Source organism: Dreissena polymorpha, chromosome 5 (assembly GCF_020536995.1).
Source record: "Dreissena polymorpha isolate Duluth1 chromosome 5, UMN_Dpol_1.0, whole genome shotgun sequence".
Taxonomy (NCBI): domain Eukaryota; kingdom Metazoa; phylum Mollusca; class Bivalvia; order Myida; family Dreissenidae; genus Dreissena; species Dreissena polymorpha.
Window position 1 is genome coordinate 102,114,593 of NC_068359.1, and position 19,490 is coordinate 102,134,082.

General features: G+C 35.2%; 1 protein-coding gene across 8 annotated transcripts in view; it reads left to right on the forward strand.

The window, feature by feature from the left end:
• Positions 1–19,490, forward strand: part of LOC127881363 (cyclin-dependent kinase 14-like) — a 109,446-nt gene that overhangs the window by 72,937 nt on the left and 17,019 nt on the right. For all 8 annotated transcript variants that reach the window (XM_052429137.1, XM_052429143.1, XM_052429141.1 and 5 more), the window contains exons 7-13: positions 1,158–1,237; positions 3,941–4,035; positions 6,062–6,124; positions 10,001–10,062; positions 10,519–10,580; positions 13,503–13,623; positions 16,492–16,585. In XM_052429137.1, the coding sequence (XP_052285097.1) occupies positions 1,158–1,237; positions 3,941–4,035; positions 6,062–6,124; positions 10,001–10,062; positions 10,519–10,580; positions 13,503–13,623; positions 16,492–16,585 (577 nt within the window). The remainder of the gene's footprint in view (positions 1–1,157; positions 1,238–3,940; positions 4,036–6,061; positions 6,125–10,000; positions 10,063–10,518; positions 10,581–13,502; positions 13,624–16,491; positions 16,586–19,490) is intronic.

The window sequence follows — 19,490 nt, forward strand, 5'->3', positions numbered from 1 at the left end:
CATTTAGCATGGTGTACGCTCTCTTTGTCAAGTAGTTGAAATCTGATCTTCACCACCATTGGTCAGAAGTTGTAACTAGATGATGTGTAGGTCAAGTTCGAACATGGGCCATGCCAGGTCAAAAACTAGGTCACGGGGTCACTTAGTGTGTTTTAGACCTCACTATGTTGTCCGCTCTCTAATTCAAGTAGTTTTTATCCAATCTTCACCAAAATTGGTCAGAAGTTGTATCTTGATAATGTCTAGTAGGGCCAGTTTGAATATGGGTCATGCTGGGTCAAAAACAAGGTCACGGGGTCACTTAGAGCGTTTTAAACATTAAACATGATGTCCGCTCTCTAATTCAAGTAGTTTTCATCCAATCTTCACCAAACTTGGTCAGAAGTTGTATCTAGATGATGTCTAGGTCAAGTTTGAATATGGGTCATTCCGGGTCAAAAACTAGGTCACGGGGTATCTTAGTGCGTTTTAAACCTCACCATGTTGTCCGCTCTCTAATTCAAGTAGTTTTCATCCGATCTTCACCAAACTTGGTCAGAAGTTGTATCTAGATGATCTTAAGGCCAAGTTCGAACATGGGCCTTGCTGGGTCAAAAACTAGGTCACGGGGTCACTTAGTGCGTTTTTTAACATTCAGAATGGTGTCCGCTCTCTAATTCAAGTAGTTTACATTCGATATTCACCAAACTTGATCAGAAGTTTTATGGAGATGATCTTAAGACCAAATTAGAACATGAGCCTTTCTGGGTCAAAAACTAGGTCAAGGGGTCACTAAGTGTGTTTTAAAAATTGAGCATGGTGTCCGCTGTTTTTTGTGAAGACGACATGCAAAATATTATGTGTCAAGCGGCATGTGGGGGTATTCGTCATGTCTGTAACAAAGCTCTAGTTATCAACCAGGTGACAATCATTTTGACTGGTCAACATTTGATTCAAGTAGGATAGATGTCATTAACTTGCATAAGTACGTGCACTTAATAAATAGAAGTGAAACAACTGCAAAATTAAAAAAGTGGAATACTGTTTTAAATGACTTAAAATTTAAACAAACAATCAAATGGACTGATCAATCTCTGATTTCTGTTGGCAGTCATATTGACTGTTGACTGGGCTTCTCAGTGGTAACACATTGATTCAGAGACAGCTTGTTTTTTCAGCATGACAGGTCAGGTGGTTGCGCTGAAGGAAATCAGTATACAGACAGATGAGGGTGTACCCTTCACAGCAATAAGAGAAGGTAGTTGTTGTTATAGACAAGGCTGTTGCTGCCATTTGGCTTTGTAGGCTGACGTGTTCCTAAGTTCTTATTTTTTTCTAAAAGGGTAAAAACAAGAATTAACAAATGAAAATGCCCAACAGAAAAAATGCAAATAGGAAAAAAATTGTTGTGATAATAGCCTCAAAATAGTGTATTTGTGACCAATAATAAATCAATATTTAGTTGCTGTTTTTTACTTGATATATAAATCTGAACTGCTGTTGATGATATTTTAGTTGTAAGGTATTGAGTTGTTCAAAACATTCACAAACTGCACCATTGGTGCTCTAGAATCCCCCAAGCTCAACGCCAAAAATAAAAATGAATCACACATAAGACTATCTTCTTGATATCCTACCCCTTCTTCTGTTTGAGCCAACTTGTCTAGGCTTCATTAGGCTTTAACCTTTACCACTTAGATACGTATTTTCATGCATGTGTAGTCCCTTAGAAAGTTACATTTAACAAAAGACCTGTCTTACTAGATTCAAGTATTAAAGGCTTCATTTCTAACCCTTAGATACTGATGAGCAGCAAACAGCATAAAACCTGAACAGACTGCAAGTTGCTTGCAGGCTGTCCTGGTTTTTTGCTGTTTGCACATGGCCATTTTCACTTTGCTTCTGAGTGGAAAAGGGTTAAAGGGACCTTTTCGCAGATTTTGACATGTATTGAAGTTTGTCATTAAATACTTTTACTTAATATTGATAAATGTAAACATTGGATCTAAAAAGCTCCAGTAAAAACAATAAAATTAAAGAAAAAAAAGTAAGCCTCAACTGGGATTGAACCACGGACACCAGGAGTAAAAGTCTAACGCTTAGACCACTCAGCCCTCCGTACTCGTACAATGAGTGATGTATTTTATACTTTATATAAGCAATCCTTGTAGCGTAAATATAACGACAACAACAGAACTCTCCAAATTATTCAATCGTTTTGCGTTGCAAGGCTTTATAATTTTCATGTTTTTAAATCGTCAAAAGATGCATATAATGGATATTTTAGAGCATGGTAAATATTCAGTATTATTGTTTTCTCACAAATATCATAAATACAATGAAAATGTGCGAATCTGAAATAGTTTTGTTTTATTTAATCAATTTACCAAAACGTCAGAAGGGACTTTTTCACATTTTAATGAATTGACAGAATCGAAAAAAATTGTTTCAGATTTGCACATTTTCGTTGTAGTTTATTTTTTGGGGGGGGGGGGCAGGAAACAGTAATACTGAACATTACTATGGTCTCAAATATTAGATTTATGGATCTTCTGATGTTTTAAAAACTTAAAAATGATAAATCTTTACAAACACAAAACAATTGCATAATTTGGAAAGTTTTGTTGGTGTCGTTATATTTTGTGACATTACGAGGATTGTTTATATAAAGATAGAATACATTTAATTTAATGACAGCATGGATGGCAATTGGTCAACTTTCTAGACTTTTCCTGCAAGGGTCAGTGGTATGAGCCCAGATGTGGAATACTGTGGCAGACTTTTTATGCCCTCCGAAGTGATCGGACTGTCTGTCCGTATGTCTGTCTGCCTGTCCTTCCGACACACTTTTAGGTTTAGGTTTCGCGTTTAGGTTACCAAAAATGCTCATAACTTCTATGCCACTTTAGAAAGCAACTTGGTATTTGGCAAGCATGTGTATCTCATGGAGCTGCACATCTTGAATGGTGAAAGGTCAAGGTCATCCATCAAGGTCAAAGGTCAAATATATGGCTTCAAAGTGGCGGAGAAGGGGGCATCGTGTTTCTGACAAACACATCTCTTGTTTTCTTTCATTTAATTTTTGCTTAATACTGCAACTCTATAGTTGCAATGTTTACATTTAGCAACCGCTAGCATTTGACAAACTTCAAAACATGCCAAAATCTGTGAAAAGGTCCCTTTAATTTGTCTCATCACAACAACATAAAAATCTTGTTCACCTGTCTATTAAATCTTTCTTTTAAAAGTTTTTGTTATTGACAATACTTAAGTTTTGATTTACTTATCAATGCTTTCATGCAATCTGCCTGTGTCAAACTTTACATCAATTTTATGTCTTAGATGTATAGATTGCATTTTTTAGGAATGTATGAAAATAGATATAAACATGTAGAGTTAGAATTGGAGAATGATGGAACAGTTAATAATGGAAGCAATTAGAAATATGAAAAAACAATGATTTATTGTATGCTTTTCTGTGGTTTGTAGGGAAATATTTGTGATATAAAAATGGTAATTTACTGCTTCAGACAGTTGAAAAATAACAGGGAGATAATGCCACTGTTTTACTATTGAATGATGTTGTAATTTTGACTTCATGAAGTTATAATTTATTGACACACAATTTTCCATTTGTATATATTTAAAATGTATGCAAACGGTGTGAAAGCATCACATTTTTTAAGAAGTGAATGTGTTGTTTCCTTAGATTATTGATTTTAATTCACTCGTTACCATAGAAAAAAACAAAACTTGTGGCTATGACACATATTGCAGATTAATTTCTCTAATCATTTGTAAATTAAATTCAATAATCTACCATCAACCAGTAAATATCCTAAATGTCAGACAGGTGTTCCTAAAAAGATGAACAGTGTTTGTAAGCAAAACATTTCAACGCCATATCAAAGATTTTTTTAATTGTGCAAGAAAATTGCATACTGCAAATGTTTCATTTCAGCCTCATTACTGAAGGGCCTTAAGCACTCTAACATCGTCACACTGCATGATATAATACACACCAAGGAGACACTAACCTTTGTCTTCGAATATGTAGTAAGTGCTTTTTTATTTGTTTAGAATTTTCTTAATTTATTAGCCAAATATAGTTATAAAATCTAATTCTATTTGAAAGTCCATTAAATTATGTCCATAGATACTAATAATGTCTGGATGTTGTTAGATGTGTTGTATTATTTATTACGAGAATGCAAGCTAGTCGAGTTGAATTAAATGATGGAAATTATAAAGAATGTTAAAGATGGTGTTACATTAGTCACCTGTTTCTATTTGTTAACTTGTGTTTCCAGTCGGGATGGGAAATTGAAAACGATATTCGAATATTCATTTGTCATTTTCAAATATATTCAAATATTTTATTTTTAAAGATATTGCCGGAAAACATATTACCGTAATTCTAATTTATATCAATTTTTCTAATTGATTTGGAATACTTTCCATCGATAATATTTTTTATGCTTTTATTTTCGCTATTTTCTGGAATTAAGAATTATGACGATTTAATTGGTTCATATTTAAATAACTTAATTCTAATTAGATAATCATTAATTTAATATATGGCTGAAGCAATAAAATTACATACCAAACATCTTGATCAAGACGGGACATCCCGTTTTTTGGGTAATTGTCCCGGGTCTGGATATGAGGCAATTTGTCCCAACATTTGTAAAAAAAAACTTCATAGGTTCAATAAGTTAACAAAAAAATTTGCTATTCATATTCTGTCAGGCTAAAACTTAATTTGGCCGATTTTTTAATATTTGGATATTTGGTCCCATTTCAGGATGATTGTACATTGTATAGCAGTAGTTCAATGTAGTATCGTATAAAAACCACATTACCAAATTAATGAAAATGTTGCATTTTTGTGAAGGACATATTGTCTTTTGCAATGTCTTTTTACTGCCATGTTATTTTAGCTCGGCTGTTTTCGGAGAAAAACCGAGGTATTGTCATAGCCAGCTCATCATGTCCGCCATCTGTGTCGTGCTTAAACCTTAACATTTTGTCAAGGTTTTGAACATTGGCTCTAAAATCAAAGTGCTTCCACCTACAACTTTGAAACTTCATATGTAGCAGCACCTTGATGAGTTCTACAAGCCACACCCATTTTTGGGTCACTAGGTCAAAGGTCAAGGTCACTGTGACCTCTATTAAAAAAAAATCAAAAATAATCTGACAATCATTCATTTATTATGCTCCCCCTAAATTTTTTGGGGGGAGCATATATAGTCGCTGCTTCCTCTGTCCATCCGTCCTTGCACAAATTTTGTCCGAGCTATTTCTCAGCAACTAATGACCGGAATTCAATGAAACTTTATGGGAAGCTTCACTACCAAGAGGAGATGTGCATATTAGCAGCGCGTTCTGGTTTGATGATTTTTCAGAGTTATGGCCCTTTGAAATTTTCCATTAACTGTACATATAGTGCAATTCTTGCCCGGGCTATTTCTCAGCAACTAATGACCGGAATTCAATGAAACTTTATGGGAAGCTTAACTACCAAGAGGAGATGTGCATATTTATCAGCGCATTCTGTTCAGATGATTTTTCACAGAGTTATGGCCCTTTGAAATTTTCCATTAACTGTACATATAGTGCAATTCTTGTCCGGGCTATTTCTCAGCAACTAATGACCGGAATTCAATGAAACTTTATGGGAAGCTTCACTACAAAGAGGAGATGTGCAAATCATCAGGGGGTTCTTGTCAGATGCTTTTTCACAGAGTTATGGCCCTTTGAAATTTTCTATAAAAAAATTCTTGTCCCCCCAACTACTGTGCCCTCAAGACGTTTACTTTTATCTGAATATATAGTGCAATATTGTGACAAAAAAAACATTTTGGGGAGCATCACCTGTCTCCGACGGTTTCTTGTTAAAATATGCACCCGCAGCCGAGCCTTGGCACCCATTACGCGGTGCTCTATTTTTATTTGCAACTTCAATAAAATAGACTTTGTGATTTATTTTGCATTTATTTTTTCCTGGTGGATTCATATGTTAGTCAAGTTGTTACCTCTTGAAGAGATTGTTTATACTCAATTAAAACATATTTTTCAGCATACAGATTTAAGTCAGTACTTAGAAAAACATCCCGGAGGGCTTAACACATACAATGTTAAGGTATGTGTGAATTTGTATGTGTTTATGATAAGTTAGAATGAGACTTAGGCCGTGGTCTGTGAAAAGGGGGTTTAATGCATGTGCATAAAGTGTTGTCCCAGATAAGCCTGTGCAGTCTGCACAGGCTATAAATCAGGGACTTAATTTCCGCCACAACTTAATTTTTATTAAAGAGAGACTTTCTTTAAACAAAATGCACATGCATTAAACCCTTTTTTCACCGAGCATGCCCACTTAATAGTGTATGTGCAAGAAATTGATAACAATGCCTGACAGGTATCAGATTTAGAATTATTGCAAATTATTTGTATAGAAAGATCGGGGGCATATTGTTTTTGGCCCGTCTTTCTGTCTGTCATTCATTCACTCATTGTGTGTGTCCCAAAACTTTAACCTTGGTCAAAGTTTTGAAATAACTTTTGCATTATTGAAGATAGCAACTTGATATTTGGCATGCATGTGTATCGCATGGAGCTGCACATTTTGAGTGGTGAGAGGTCAAGGTTATCTTTCAAGGTCAAAGGTCAAATATATGGCTTCAAAGCAGCGCAATAAGGGACATTGTGTTTCTGACAAACACATCTCTTGTTATTCCTAATATTATAGTTGTAAGATTGTATACTTATGCTAAATTGGTAGATAACTGGACTAAAAATCTGAGGATCAAGTGTTTGACTCCCACAGTACAGCGGCATGACCTGTGTTTGACTCCCACAGCACATCCCCATTACCTTGACTCCCACAGCACAGCCACACGACCTTGACTCCCACATCACAGCCACATGACCTTGACTCCCACAGTACATCCACATTACCTTGACTCCCACAGCACCTCCACATTACCTTGACTCCCAAGTCACAGCACTATGACCTTTGCTCCCACAGCACAGCATAGACCTTGACTCCCACATCACAGCCACATGACTTTGACTCCCAATTGCACAGCATAGACCTTGACTCCCAAAGCACAGCATAGACCTTGACTCCCAAAGCACAGCCACATGACCTTGACTCTCATTGCACAGCATAGACCTTGACTCCCACAGCAAAGCATAGACCTTGACTCCGACATCACAGCCACATGACCTTGACTCCCATTGCAAAGCATAGACCTTGACTCCCACAGCACAGCATAGACCTTGACTCCCAAAGCACAGCATAGACCTTGACTCCCAAAGCACAGCATAGACCTTGACTCCCACAGCACAGCATATATCTTGACTCCTACATCACAGCCACATGACCTTGACTCCCATTGCACAGCATAGACCTTGACTCCCACAGCACAGCATAGACCTTGACTCCCACATCACAGCCACATGACCTTGACTCCCATTGCACAGCATAGACCTTGACTCCCACAGCACAGCATAGACCTTGACTCCCACATCACAGCAACATGACATTGACTCCCATTGCACAGCATAGACCTTGACTCCCACAGCACAGCCACATGACATGTGTTTAAAATTTGTCAGGAAATTATTTCTAAAGCTCAATTCTCCCTGCATCTGAAACACGTATGGCAGTTGTCATTTAACCCATACCCTTTCAGAAGCAAAGTGAAGATAGCAATGTACAAACAGCATAAAGCCAGATCAGCCTTTGAATAACTCGCAGTCTGTTCAGGTTTTATGCTATTTGCTGCTAATCAGTATCTAAGGGTTGGAAATGATGCCTTTAAAACTTGAATGTAGCAAGAAAGGTCCTAAGTTATATTTAACTTTATAAGGGACTACAATGCGTCAAAATACGTATCTAAGTGGTAAAGGGTTAAATACATATCTAAGTGGTAAGGGGTTAAATACGAATTTAAGTGGTAAAAGGGCAATGGTATAAGTATTAGGGCTGCAATGGGTACCCGAAATATCCGATGATATCGGATCCAACTTCAGATTCGGGGGTACAGATCCACCCCTGGAAATTTCGGTTCAGAATAATTATTTTCATAGTTGTATGTAACATAGCACTGTTTTCATGAGTATTTTTTTATACAGACTGGTTCTATTTGAAAGACAAAAGATACATATAAAAGTCGTTATTTTTATTGGCCTGTGACAGTCAAATAGCAGATCATTTGAGATCCTTTGGCTTTTTATGTCCCCCACTATAGTAGTGGGGGACATATTGTTTTTGCCCTGCCTGTCTGTTGGTCTGTTGGTCTGTCTGTCTGTTTGCGCCAACTTTAACATTTTGCAATAACTTTTGCTATTTTGAAGATAGCAACTTCATATTTGGCATGCATGTGTATCTCATGAAGCTGCACATTTTGAGTGGTGAAAGGTCAAGGTCATTCTTCAAGGTCAGAGGTCAAATATATGTGGCCAAAATCGCTCATTTTATGAATACTTTTGCAATATTGAAGATTGCAACTTGATATTTGGCATGCATGTGTATCTCATGGAGCTGCACATTTTGAGTGGTGAAAGGTCAAGGTCAAGGTCATCCTTCAAGGTCAGAGGTCAATTATATGTGACCAAAATCGCTCATTTTATGAATACTTGTGCAATATTGAAGATAGCAACTTGATATTTGGCATGCATGTGCATCTCATGGAGCTGCTCATTTTGAGTGGTGAAAGGTCAAGGTCAAGGTCATCCTTCAAGGTCAGAGGTCAAATATATGTGGCCCAAATCGCTTATTTTATGAATACTTTTGCAATATTGAAGATAGCAACTTGATATTTGGCATGCATGTGTATCTCATGGAGCTGCACATTTTGAGTGGTGAAAGGTCAAGGTCATCCTTCACAAGGTCAAGGTCATCCTACAATGTCAAACATCATATAGGGGGACATTGTGTTTCACAAACACATCTTGTATTGTCTAAGAGTGTCATTGGACATTCCGTAATGAGCGCCGAAAGCAAAACTTATTCAAAATCATGGAGAATTTACACATTACAAATGCAATTCCTAATGGCAATAAGTAAGTTTTCAATCCTTATTGTCTTTCTGAGTTGTATTTAAAACAATGGTAGTGGATCCAGTGTGGCTGGAATGTTATTCAGGTTAATTTTGCATAATTTCGCCACCTGTCAAATTGTGTTCCTTCATCATTTCATGTATTGTCTTGAAAGCATCTTTCGTCATATACTAAGTTTAAATGCTATCTTGTGATGCAAGGAACCTCAATTCCCAGTGAGGGAATCTTCTCCACAGCAGGAGACCTTGTCAGTGCTCATAGAGCTTGCCTGGACCCGGACAATAATGATATGTGAATTTTAATTTGTGAAAACAAACATCAAACTGCATGAACAGTGAAAAGTGTATGTTAACGCGCAAACTATTAAGTGAATAAGTGTTGATGTTTCGTTTTATTCTGACATTGCTACAATGTTAAACGAGAAGTTTGTTATGTTAATAAATGTTTAATGTTTATTAGTGAAATAATACTTCTAAAACATTGATTTCTTTAATTTAGACAGAATTTCTAATTTTCTCTTATCTGAGGGATCCGGATCCGAAAAAATCTGAAGAAACCTTATTTGGATTTGGATCCGAATTTTTTTTTGGATTCTTTGCAGCCCTAAGTATGTATCGGTCAAGCTGGTAAACACTATATAGTCCATATAGTGTGAAATGGCAAAAAAACCTAACAAGCAAACAAACTCTTATAAGAAATATAGGAAATTAAGGCTTCTTTTTTTTTATTTGGGGAAAGGGCCTGGCAATTTTGGGGAAACAAATAACTGTAAAAGGCGAAGACATTTCCCAAAGTAAGCATGAAATTTAAGGAAAATTGCATCATTTAAAGAAATTCTCTTTAACATAATGGGTCTTTCTTTTGAGGTAAGGGGCCTTTATAAGGCCCTTGCTAAAGAAGGAAAAGAAGCCCTCAGCATGTTATAATAAATAATTATCTTGTTCACTTTCAGTTGTTCTTATATCAACTGCTCAGAGGGCTAGCTTACTGTCATAATAAACGTATTTTACACAGGTAGGTGTTGTTTTGTATACAGTGCGGACATTGAATATATTAGCTAGGTTGTACATTGGAGTCTAGCTCTGTGAAAATGAGTATACATGCATGTGCATAGAGCTAATTAGAGACGGCACTTGAAACTTTTAATGCATTTTCTGTTTAAAGGAAGTTTCTTTTATTATAATTATATTATAATAATTATTTAAAGGTTATACATTAAGCCATAATACTTTTATCCATTTGAAGTTCATCAACGCTAAAATTCCCAATTGTTCTGGACTATGTCATATTTAGAATGTTGTAAGAGAAAGCCCTGCATCAAAATCTAATTCTACACATTTAAAAATTTATGTTTACATAAGGTTATCTGACTCACTCAAAGGAAGAGTATGTTAAAATTTTGGTTAAAATTTGCTTTAAATTTAAACTGTTTCACTGAGTTATTTTATTTTGTTTTGTTGTTTTTTACAGAGATCTCAAACCTCAAAACTTGTTAATCAGCGAGATTGGGGAACTGAAGTTGGCAGATTTTGGTGAGTGGACATAATTTAGCAATCAATATATTGCTTTGTTTCCTCAAATAATATGGCATTTGAGAAACAGCTTCTTATAATGGTCTAATGACTTCTGCTCCTAGTCAAAGACCATCATTGGACCTTGTAAGTGTTTGAGCAGTTGAGACATTGCTTCCATAATTGCATTTAACATGATGTTAAAAAAGGTCCAGTTTGAACTTCAACATGATGTTAAAAAAGATCCAGTTCGAACTTCAACATGATGTTTAAAAAAGGTCCACTTTGAACTTACACATGATCTTAAAAAGGTCCAGTTTGAACTTCAACATGATGTTTAAATAAGTCCAGTTTGAACTACTGTGAAACCATTTATTTTCGTCAGCACGAAATTTTGTCATTGGAAAAAAAACAACCTATTTTGTCAGCACTTAAAATCGCCTATTTCTGATTTTGAAAAAAAAGCGTCAGTCAATAACCAATTTGTTTGTAATACATGTCCGCGAAGATCGCACATTCGCGGTTGCGACATATCATGGTGAGGAAAAGGGAGGACACTTGGGAGTCCTGTTTGTCACGTGCCAATTAAATAGTCTTTTGTTATCAGGTGATAGTAATGGGCCCTTGTTGTTGTATGCCATTGACAAGTTCGTTGTTATGATTAGCAGATTAGCGGTACTGAATAACCATTAACAAGTGTTTGAAACAACATAGCAAATTGCCAATTAGTCAACACCCTTGAATAACAAAATACACACAATGAATAATAAAGTTGTTAACAATTAGCGCTAATCTAATATTCTTCCTAAATGAAGTCAACGCATTTCATACAGCTTAAATGCATCTGCGTTTTACAGCAATTAAACGTGTAAGTTAAGTACATTGTATAATGTGCACCTCTTTTTGTCAATACCTGATTAACATGTATCTTGATTACGAGACAGACAAAGTATGTATACGTAGATTACGATGGATTTTATTGTCTCATGCCCATGGTTATTCAGTCTTTATTTTGTATAAACATGAGACATAATTATTCGTTAAAATCTTAAACTTGTCACTTGGTCAACTGACGAAATAGACGAAAATTGATGCCTGACGAATAATAATGGTTTTAAAGTATTTAGCATACTGTAGAATATATTGTTGATTGGTCTTTGTCAGAACATATGTTGTGGGGGGAATCAGTGTCTGTGACATATTTCTAGTTTATCCTTTCCCGGTCAAAAGTAAAGTGAAAATGGCTACATGCAACCATCATAAAACCTGCCTGCCAGTAACTCGCAGTCTGTTCAGGTCTTATGCTGTTTGCTGCTCATCAGTATCTTATAGAGTTTGAAATGAAGCCTTTAAAACTTGAATATGTTAAACAAAAATTTAATTGTTCATGTGATTTTTAGCTCGACTATTATATATGAAATATATATAGTGGAGCTATCCTACTCACCCTGGCATTGGCGTGAGCATCTGCGTTAGCATTTGCGTTAGCGTGCAAATGTTAATGTTGTCGTACTACCCCAAATATTTTCTTTGTCCCTTAACATATTGCTTTCATATTATGCAAACTTGTTTACCAACATGACCCCAACCTATAAACAAGAGCAGACAACTCTATCAAGCATTTTGTCATAATTATGGCCCATTTTCCACTTAAAATATGCAGCAAAGTTAAAGTTTGCGTACTACCCCAACTAATTTCAATGTCCCTTGACATATTCTTTTGATATTTTGCATACTAGTTAACCATCATGACCCCAACCTATAAACAAGAGCAGACAACTGTATCAGGCATTTTGACAGAATTATTGCCCCTTTTATACTTAGAATATGCATATTATTGATAAATCTATGTTAAAGTTTGCGTACTACCCCAAATATTTCCTATATCCTTTGACTATTGATTTAATATTTTGCATACTTCTTAACCAACATGACCCCAACCTATAAACAAGAGCAGACAACTCTATCAAGCATTTTGTCATAATTATGGCCCATTTTCCACTTCGAATATGCAGCAAGTGTTAAAGTTTGCATACTACCCCAACTATTTTCAATGTCCTTTGACATATTGCTTTGATATTTTGCATACATGTTAACGATCATGACCCCAACCTATAAACAAGAGCAGACAACTGTATCAAGCATTTTGACAGAATTATTGCCCCTTTTATACTTAGAATATGCATATTATTGATAAATCTATGTTAAAGTTTGCGTACTACCCCAAATAATTCATATATCCTTTTACATATTGCTTTAATATTTTGCATACTTCTTTACCAACATGACCCCAACCTACAAACAAGAGCAGACCACTGTATCAAGCATTTTGACATAGTTATGGCCCCTTTTACACTTAGATAATTGAACATATAGCTTAAATTGCCTTAACTCCTTAAGTTATGATCACATTTTATTATTTCTTTGACAAAACAACACTTACCTGAATACTACAATGGATTCCACCCAAACAATACCCCACGCCCCTACCCAGAATCCCTCCCCCCCCCCCAACCTCCCCCCCCACAATTTTTTTTTTTTTTTAAACATCTAATAAATTACCACACCCCACGTTATACCCCCTCTCAACCCCACACCCCCCTTCCCCCCCCCCACTCCCCCCCAATTTTTTTTTAAACATCATCTAATAAATTACCCCACCCCACATTATACCCCCCTCTCACCCCCCCTACCCCCCCCCCCCCCCAATTTTTTTTTTCCTTTTTTTATTTTTGAAAGATTGTCTAATAAATTATTGATTATGAACAATTTCCCCATGATGGCTAAGAATATACTGTCAAGCACTCGTATAGTCGAGCGCGCTGTCCTCTGACAGCTCTTGTCAAATAGACTACAAATATGTCAAAAGGCATGTTAAATTATTAAGTAAAAAGGAGTAAAGGGTTAGCAGTATTTTCAGTGTCTTATTGACCTTTGCCACAGGTTTAGCGCGGGCCAAGTCCATACCTAGTCACACATATTCCCATGAAGTGGTCACGCTGTGGTATAGACCACCTGATGTACTCCTGGGATCCACCAACTACTCCACGTCCTTAGATATGTGGTATGTAGAACTAACACATCCCAAAATAACATCATATTTAAATTAATTTTCTTTATTATTCAATAAATCACTTGAGGATGTCATGTTTTAGTGGTTAAATCATTTTTTTTTAAATAGCAAGAGAAATTTGATTGTGATTATACAGTGATTATTCAGGGGTGTCAATTGTCCAAATTATTCCGGAAATCTGGATTTGGGCTGTCGAGGGTTGATTATGAGTTCAATGTAAATTCGATTAGTTTTTTTAGGGGGTGGGGTAGGGGCAAATTCGTTTGAGTGTGCGATAATTTGAGAATGAATATTCTTATATCTCCTTTGGCATTTCGGAAATTTTTGCTCGGTACCGATTTTTTAAGGTATTTTATTTATTGATTTTTGATTGATTAGCGTATCATTCGCAGACATGAACAGTAACTGACTAAAAATCTTCACTACTTTCTGAAAATCTAACATGTCAACAAAATGGTGCAAATGTCCATCATCTTAAAATATTTTAAGTGGTCAATAATAGTAAGTAAAGCACTGCAATAGCATATTGTAAAGCAATATGTTAACACAATTTTTTATTCATATATGTACATAATTTGCTAGGTTACTGGTTAACCAGGCTTTTCGAAGGAAAAAACTGGTTATTAGATTGGCGAATGTCGGCGGGCGGGCAGGCTGGCGGGTTGGTGGAACAAGCTTGTCTGGGCCATAACTTTGTCGTTCATTGTGAGATATTAAAATCATTTGGCACATTTGTTCACCATCATTAGACGATGTGTCGAGCGAAAGAATTACATCGATATCTCCAAGGTCAAGGTCACACTTTGAGTTCAAAGGTCAAAAATGGCCATAAATGAGCTTGTCCAGGCCATAACTATGTCATTCATTGTGAGATTTTAAAATCATTTGGCACATGTGTTCACCATCATTGGACAGTGTGTCGCGCAAAATAATTACCTCAATATCTCCAAGGTCAAGGTCGCCTCGACTAAACATAGATAGATTTTGAAACAAGGGGGGTAACTTTTATCAGTAACAATCCACATTTTGAGTTGGTCTCCCTTTATCACACTTTTTTTATGCCTCCGGATCGAAAGATCAGGGGTATATTGTTTTTGGCCTGTCTGTCTGTCATTCATTCATTATGTGTGTCCCAAAACTTTAAACTTGGTTAAAGTTTTTGCAATAACTTTTGCATTATTGAAGATAGCAACTTGATATTAGGCATACAGGTGTATCTCATGGAGCTGCACATTTTGAGTGGTGAAAGGTCAAGGTCATCCTTTAAGGTCAAAGGTCAAATATATGGCTTCATAGTGGCGCAATAGGGGGCATGGTGTTTCTGACAAACACATCTCTTGTTCACATTGAAATCAAGGTCACCACGAGTAAATATAGATTGAATCTTACACAAGGGGGGTAACAATGCACAATTTGAATCGTCTCCCTTTGTCAGACTTTTTTTTTCAAATTGAAAACCTGGTTTTGTGACAATTTTGTCCCTTGTTTTCATTTGAAATCAGACGATAAGCCCAATCTATTTCATATGCAAAACACGTACTTTTGTTCAGACTGTCATCTTCGGATACAGTATTTTTCGTCGATTTTAATTATTTGAATTTATTTTTGAAGTTCTTTACAGAAAGAATATAGAATGACAAATACGCATGCGTTGATTCTGATGGTCTGGTATATAATATTTCGAATTGTAGTCAAATGAAATTGCAACAAGAAAGACTAAGAAAGAACAATAAGTTAAGGCTAAAGGAAGGGTGCTCTGCCCTTTATCCCCATTGGGAACCTGGGGTCTCAGAATTCCAGGCTTATTTTCCAGATTTCAAATTTGGGACAATTGACACCCCTGTTATTAAAATTTAATCAATGTATGGTGGGTCTGTATTGAATAAATATGAATCAATGCATTTTAAGTTATATTGAATCAATATTTATCCTTTTATTGTGGGTAATATTGAATCATTATAATCTATGTATTGTGAATAATATTGAATCAATATAAATCAAATTTTCATTTGTTTGTATTGAATCAATATTAATGTCTTGTTGGCCATAGTTGTGAACATATTATTATTATGTCTTGTGGGTCTTATTTGATAAATAAAAACCTTTGCTTTGTAGTTTCTATTGAATCAATATAAATCAAAGTCTTATAGTTCATATTGATCTAAATAGAAATTGTCTGTATTGAATCAATATTAATCGATAATTTGGTTGTCTGTATTGAATCAATATTTATCTATATATATTGATTGTGTGTATTGAATCAATATTAATCAATATATTGATTGTCTGTATTGAATCAATATTAATCTATATATTAATTGTCTGTATTGAATCAATATTAATATCCATTTGAAACAACAGTTTATAATCATCATTACAATTAGGTAACAGCAGTTTACAGACACCATTACCATTGGTAACAACAGATTTTAAACACCATTACCATAGGTAACAACAGTTTACAGACAACATTACCATTGGTAACAACAGTTTATAAACACCATCACCATTGGTAACAACAGTTTATAAACACCATAACCATTGGTAACAACAGTTTATAAATTTATAAAGCACCATTACCATTGGTAACAACAGTTTATAAACACCATTACCATTGGTAAGAACAGTTTATAAACACCATAACCATTGGTAACAACAGTTTATAAATTTATAAACACCATAACCATTGGTAACAACAGTTTATAAATTTATAAACACCATTACCATTGGTAACCACAGTTTATAAACACCATTACCATTGGTAAGAACAGTTTATGAACACCATTACGATTGGTAACAACAGTTTATCAGTATTATTACCTTTGGTAATAACAACATGTTTTTGCCTGTTTCTGATAGGGGTGTTGGCTGTATCTTCACGGAGATGTTTTCTGGGGTTGCCACCTTCCCGGGTATGAAAGATGCTTATGACCAGCTGGATCAGATATTCCGGGTAAGTCTGGTTCAATCAGAACATCTCTTATTTGTCTCTCAAGTGTCTGAGTCTCTCTTTAATCATTTGGGCCTCGTTTTTGTGAAAACTGGGCAATTAAGCTTATTCCTGTTTCTGTATGTTAACCCTTTACCACTTGATACGTATTTTGATGCATTTGTAGTCCCTAAAATAGTTAAAATTAAATTAAAGACCTTTCTTACGAGATTCTAGTTTTAAAGGCTTCATTTCCAACCCTTAGATACTGATGAGCAGCAAACAGCATAAATCATGAACAGACTGCGAGTTACTCTGGGTTTATGCTGTTTGCACATAGCCATTTTCCCTTTTCTTTCTGAGTGGGAAAGTGTTGATTCTTATTTTAAGATTTCCCTTAGTCATTATTTTATCACACAAAAATGTAAGAGTCATATCCCTATTATAAATAAATATATCAATTGTTAAATGCAACCCCAATTACCAGTGTTTGTGACATTATTTGATTTAGGAAATAAAGAGACATGGATTTTTATTCCCCAAAGTAAGGTAACATTATGTATGGGGATGTATAGCTCAGTGTTTCTGTAATCAGCTGTATCAAGACCAGAATTGATGTCCTCTGTCAGTGCCCCGGATAGTTTTTGGGGAAATAGGGTGTTCATCAATTGATTTTGAACATAAGTGTGATTTTAGTCTTGAAATAGAGTGAAATAAGTAATAAAAATTGATACCTCAAAATCATTGCTGCTTTACTTCTATTGAAGCTGCACACTTGTATTGATCAAATGAAACTGTTAACTGTCTTGATTAATTTTAATGAACTGATGTTAACTGACATCTTGAAACTGTAAATAATATAAATTTTAAAATAAATATTTTAACTGACATCTTCAATCTAGACATTGTTAAATCAATCATGGCACCCTTAGGCAGTATGCACATTTAAATATGTTTTCTGTGCCATCAACGTCAACACTTTCTTACCAGGGATATGACTTTTTCCACTCTTGACAGATTTTTTCAATCACAGATTTTCGGTCATGTTTTAGAAGTCTAGTTGCTACTTTCAACTGCTGCATACACAGTTTCTAACAAAATTAATAACATGAATAATTGGGCATAAATTGGCTCTGGCCTACTTGGTTGTTCAAAGTTTGCGATTGACTGCTATAAAGGCGCAACAAATGGGGACATGTTTCGACCTCGCTTAGACATTTTTATTACGCATCGTGATAGAAAGTGTAAGAACAGACGCTTTACAAATACATGCACGTCGTAAATATTTTGGTCAGAAGCTTTATTTGCTATGGAATGTAGTCCACAAAGAATTTGAATAACTTGAATTACTGTTTTCCTCCTTTGTCAGCCAGGCACTTGCTAAGTTTCGAATGAATAAAAAGTTGCCACGATACAATACTTATTCCAAGTAGTAAATACTGAAATTGAAGAAAGCATTTTTTATTGAGACTTGTATCGTACGCATCAAATTTAAATAATTAACATAGAAGTCAAATTGGTAATGAATTACTTTACGTTTTTAAACATTTAATTGGGTGAAATGCGCAGATACGCAGCTTAGCTGGGGCACTGCCTCTATGCTGAAAATTGTTCTTATTAATTCCTAAAATGTAGAGAATATATTGTTTGTGTGTTATATCCAAGATCTTTTGTACATGTTTGATGAAAAGTACAATATATTGTATTTAAAGGTTGATGAATTATCAGTCAATAATAATCAATGATTGTCACAGCTAGACTGACCAGACTTGGAAATTTTAATGTAAACATCTCAACATTTATACTAGCACATATTGAACACTTAGATATGAAGTAGTGTGTATATAATGTGTATTACCATTTGTTAAAAATTGCTTTTGCAACGTTCCCATATGCGTGATAATTGCAGCTTGCTTCATGTAAATCCATGTGGTGTCTGGGGTAATTGTCCCTACAGTGACAAGATATAGTTTTATTTATAAACAGATCTGTTTGTGTGCTGTATTTTGTATCCAGAGACTGCCAGCACTGCCAATAGAGCTTTATTGATGTGGGAATTGTGGGGGGGGGGGGGGGGGTATGGGAAGAAAATGTAAATTAGGATTTTTAATTGTGCTCTATGTAAGGACTTGCAGAATAGAGAAAAAATGTCCTGAACTCGCTCAATTTCCAACAGAAAAATATACTTACTGTAATAAAACTACTGGATGGCGATTCAAACAGAATTCCTCAATTGAGCACAGCATAAGTAAGAAGTAACTATAATAGTTAATTTTGCTTATTCTTCTTGTTATAATATTATAATAAGGCAACAAACTTTTAAATGTCTCATGAATGCATGTTTTAAATGAAAGACTAGTCAGTTGTGCCATTAACTACCATAGATTCATTTATTTTTATGGCCCCCCGATCAAATGATCGGGGGCATATTGTTTTTGGCCTGTCTGTCTGTCATTCTGTCCCAAAACTTTAACCTTGGTTTAAGTTTTGCAATAACTTTTGCAATATTGAAGATAGTAACTTGATATTTGGCATGCATGTATATCTCATGAAGCTGCACATTTTGAGTGGTGAAAGGTCAAGGTCAAGGACATCCTTCAAGGTCAAAAGTAAAAAAATACAAACCAAGGTAAGTAATAAGCTTTAAAAGGGAGATATTTTCTAAACCTGCCAAATGATATATTGAAATATTATTTCAAAGCGGTGCAATAGGGAGCATTGTGTTTCTGACAAACACATCTCTTGTTGTTTACATGAAATTTTGTGGATAAGAAAAACTATTTTGTTTTATCTGAAATTAGTGATTTTTTTTTTATTGTGTGTGATATAAAATCTTGTTCTTGAAATCCCCTTTGAAATTTGATTTCGAGGTTGATAGGACCCATGAAAATTCATAATTCATGAAAATAAGTGTCCAAGGAATATAATA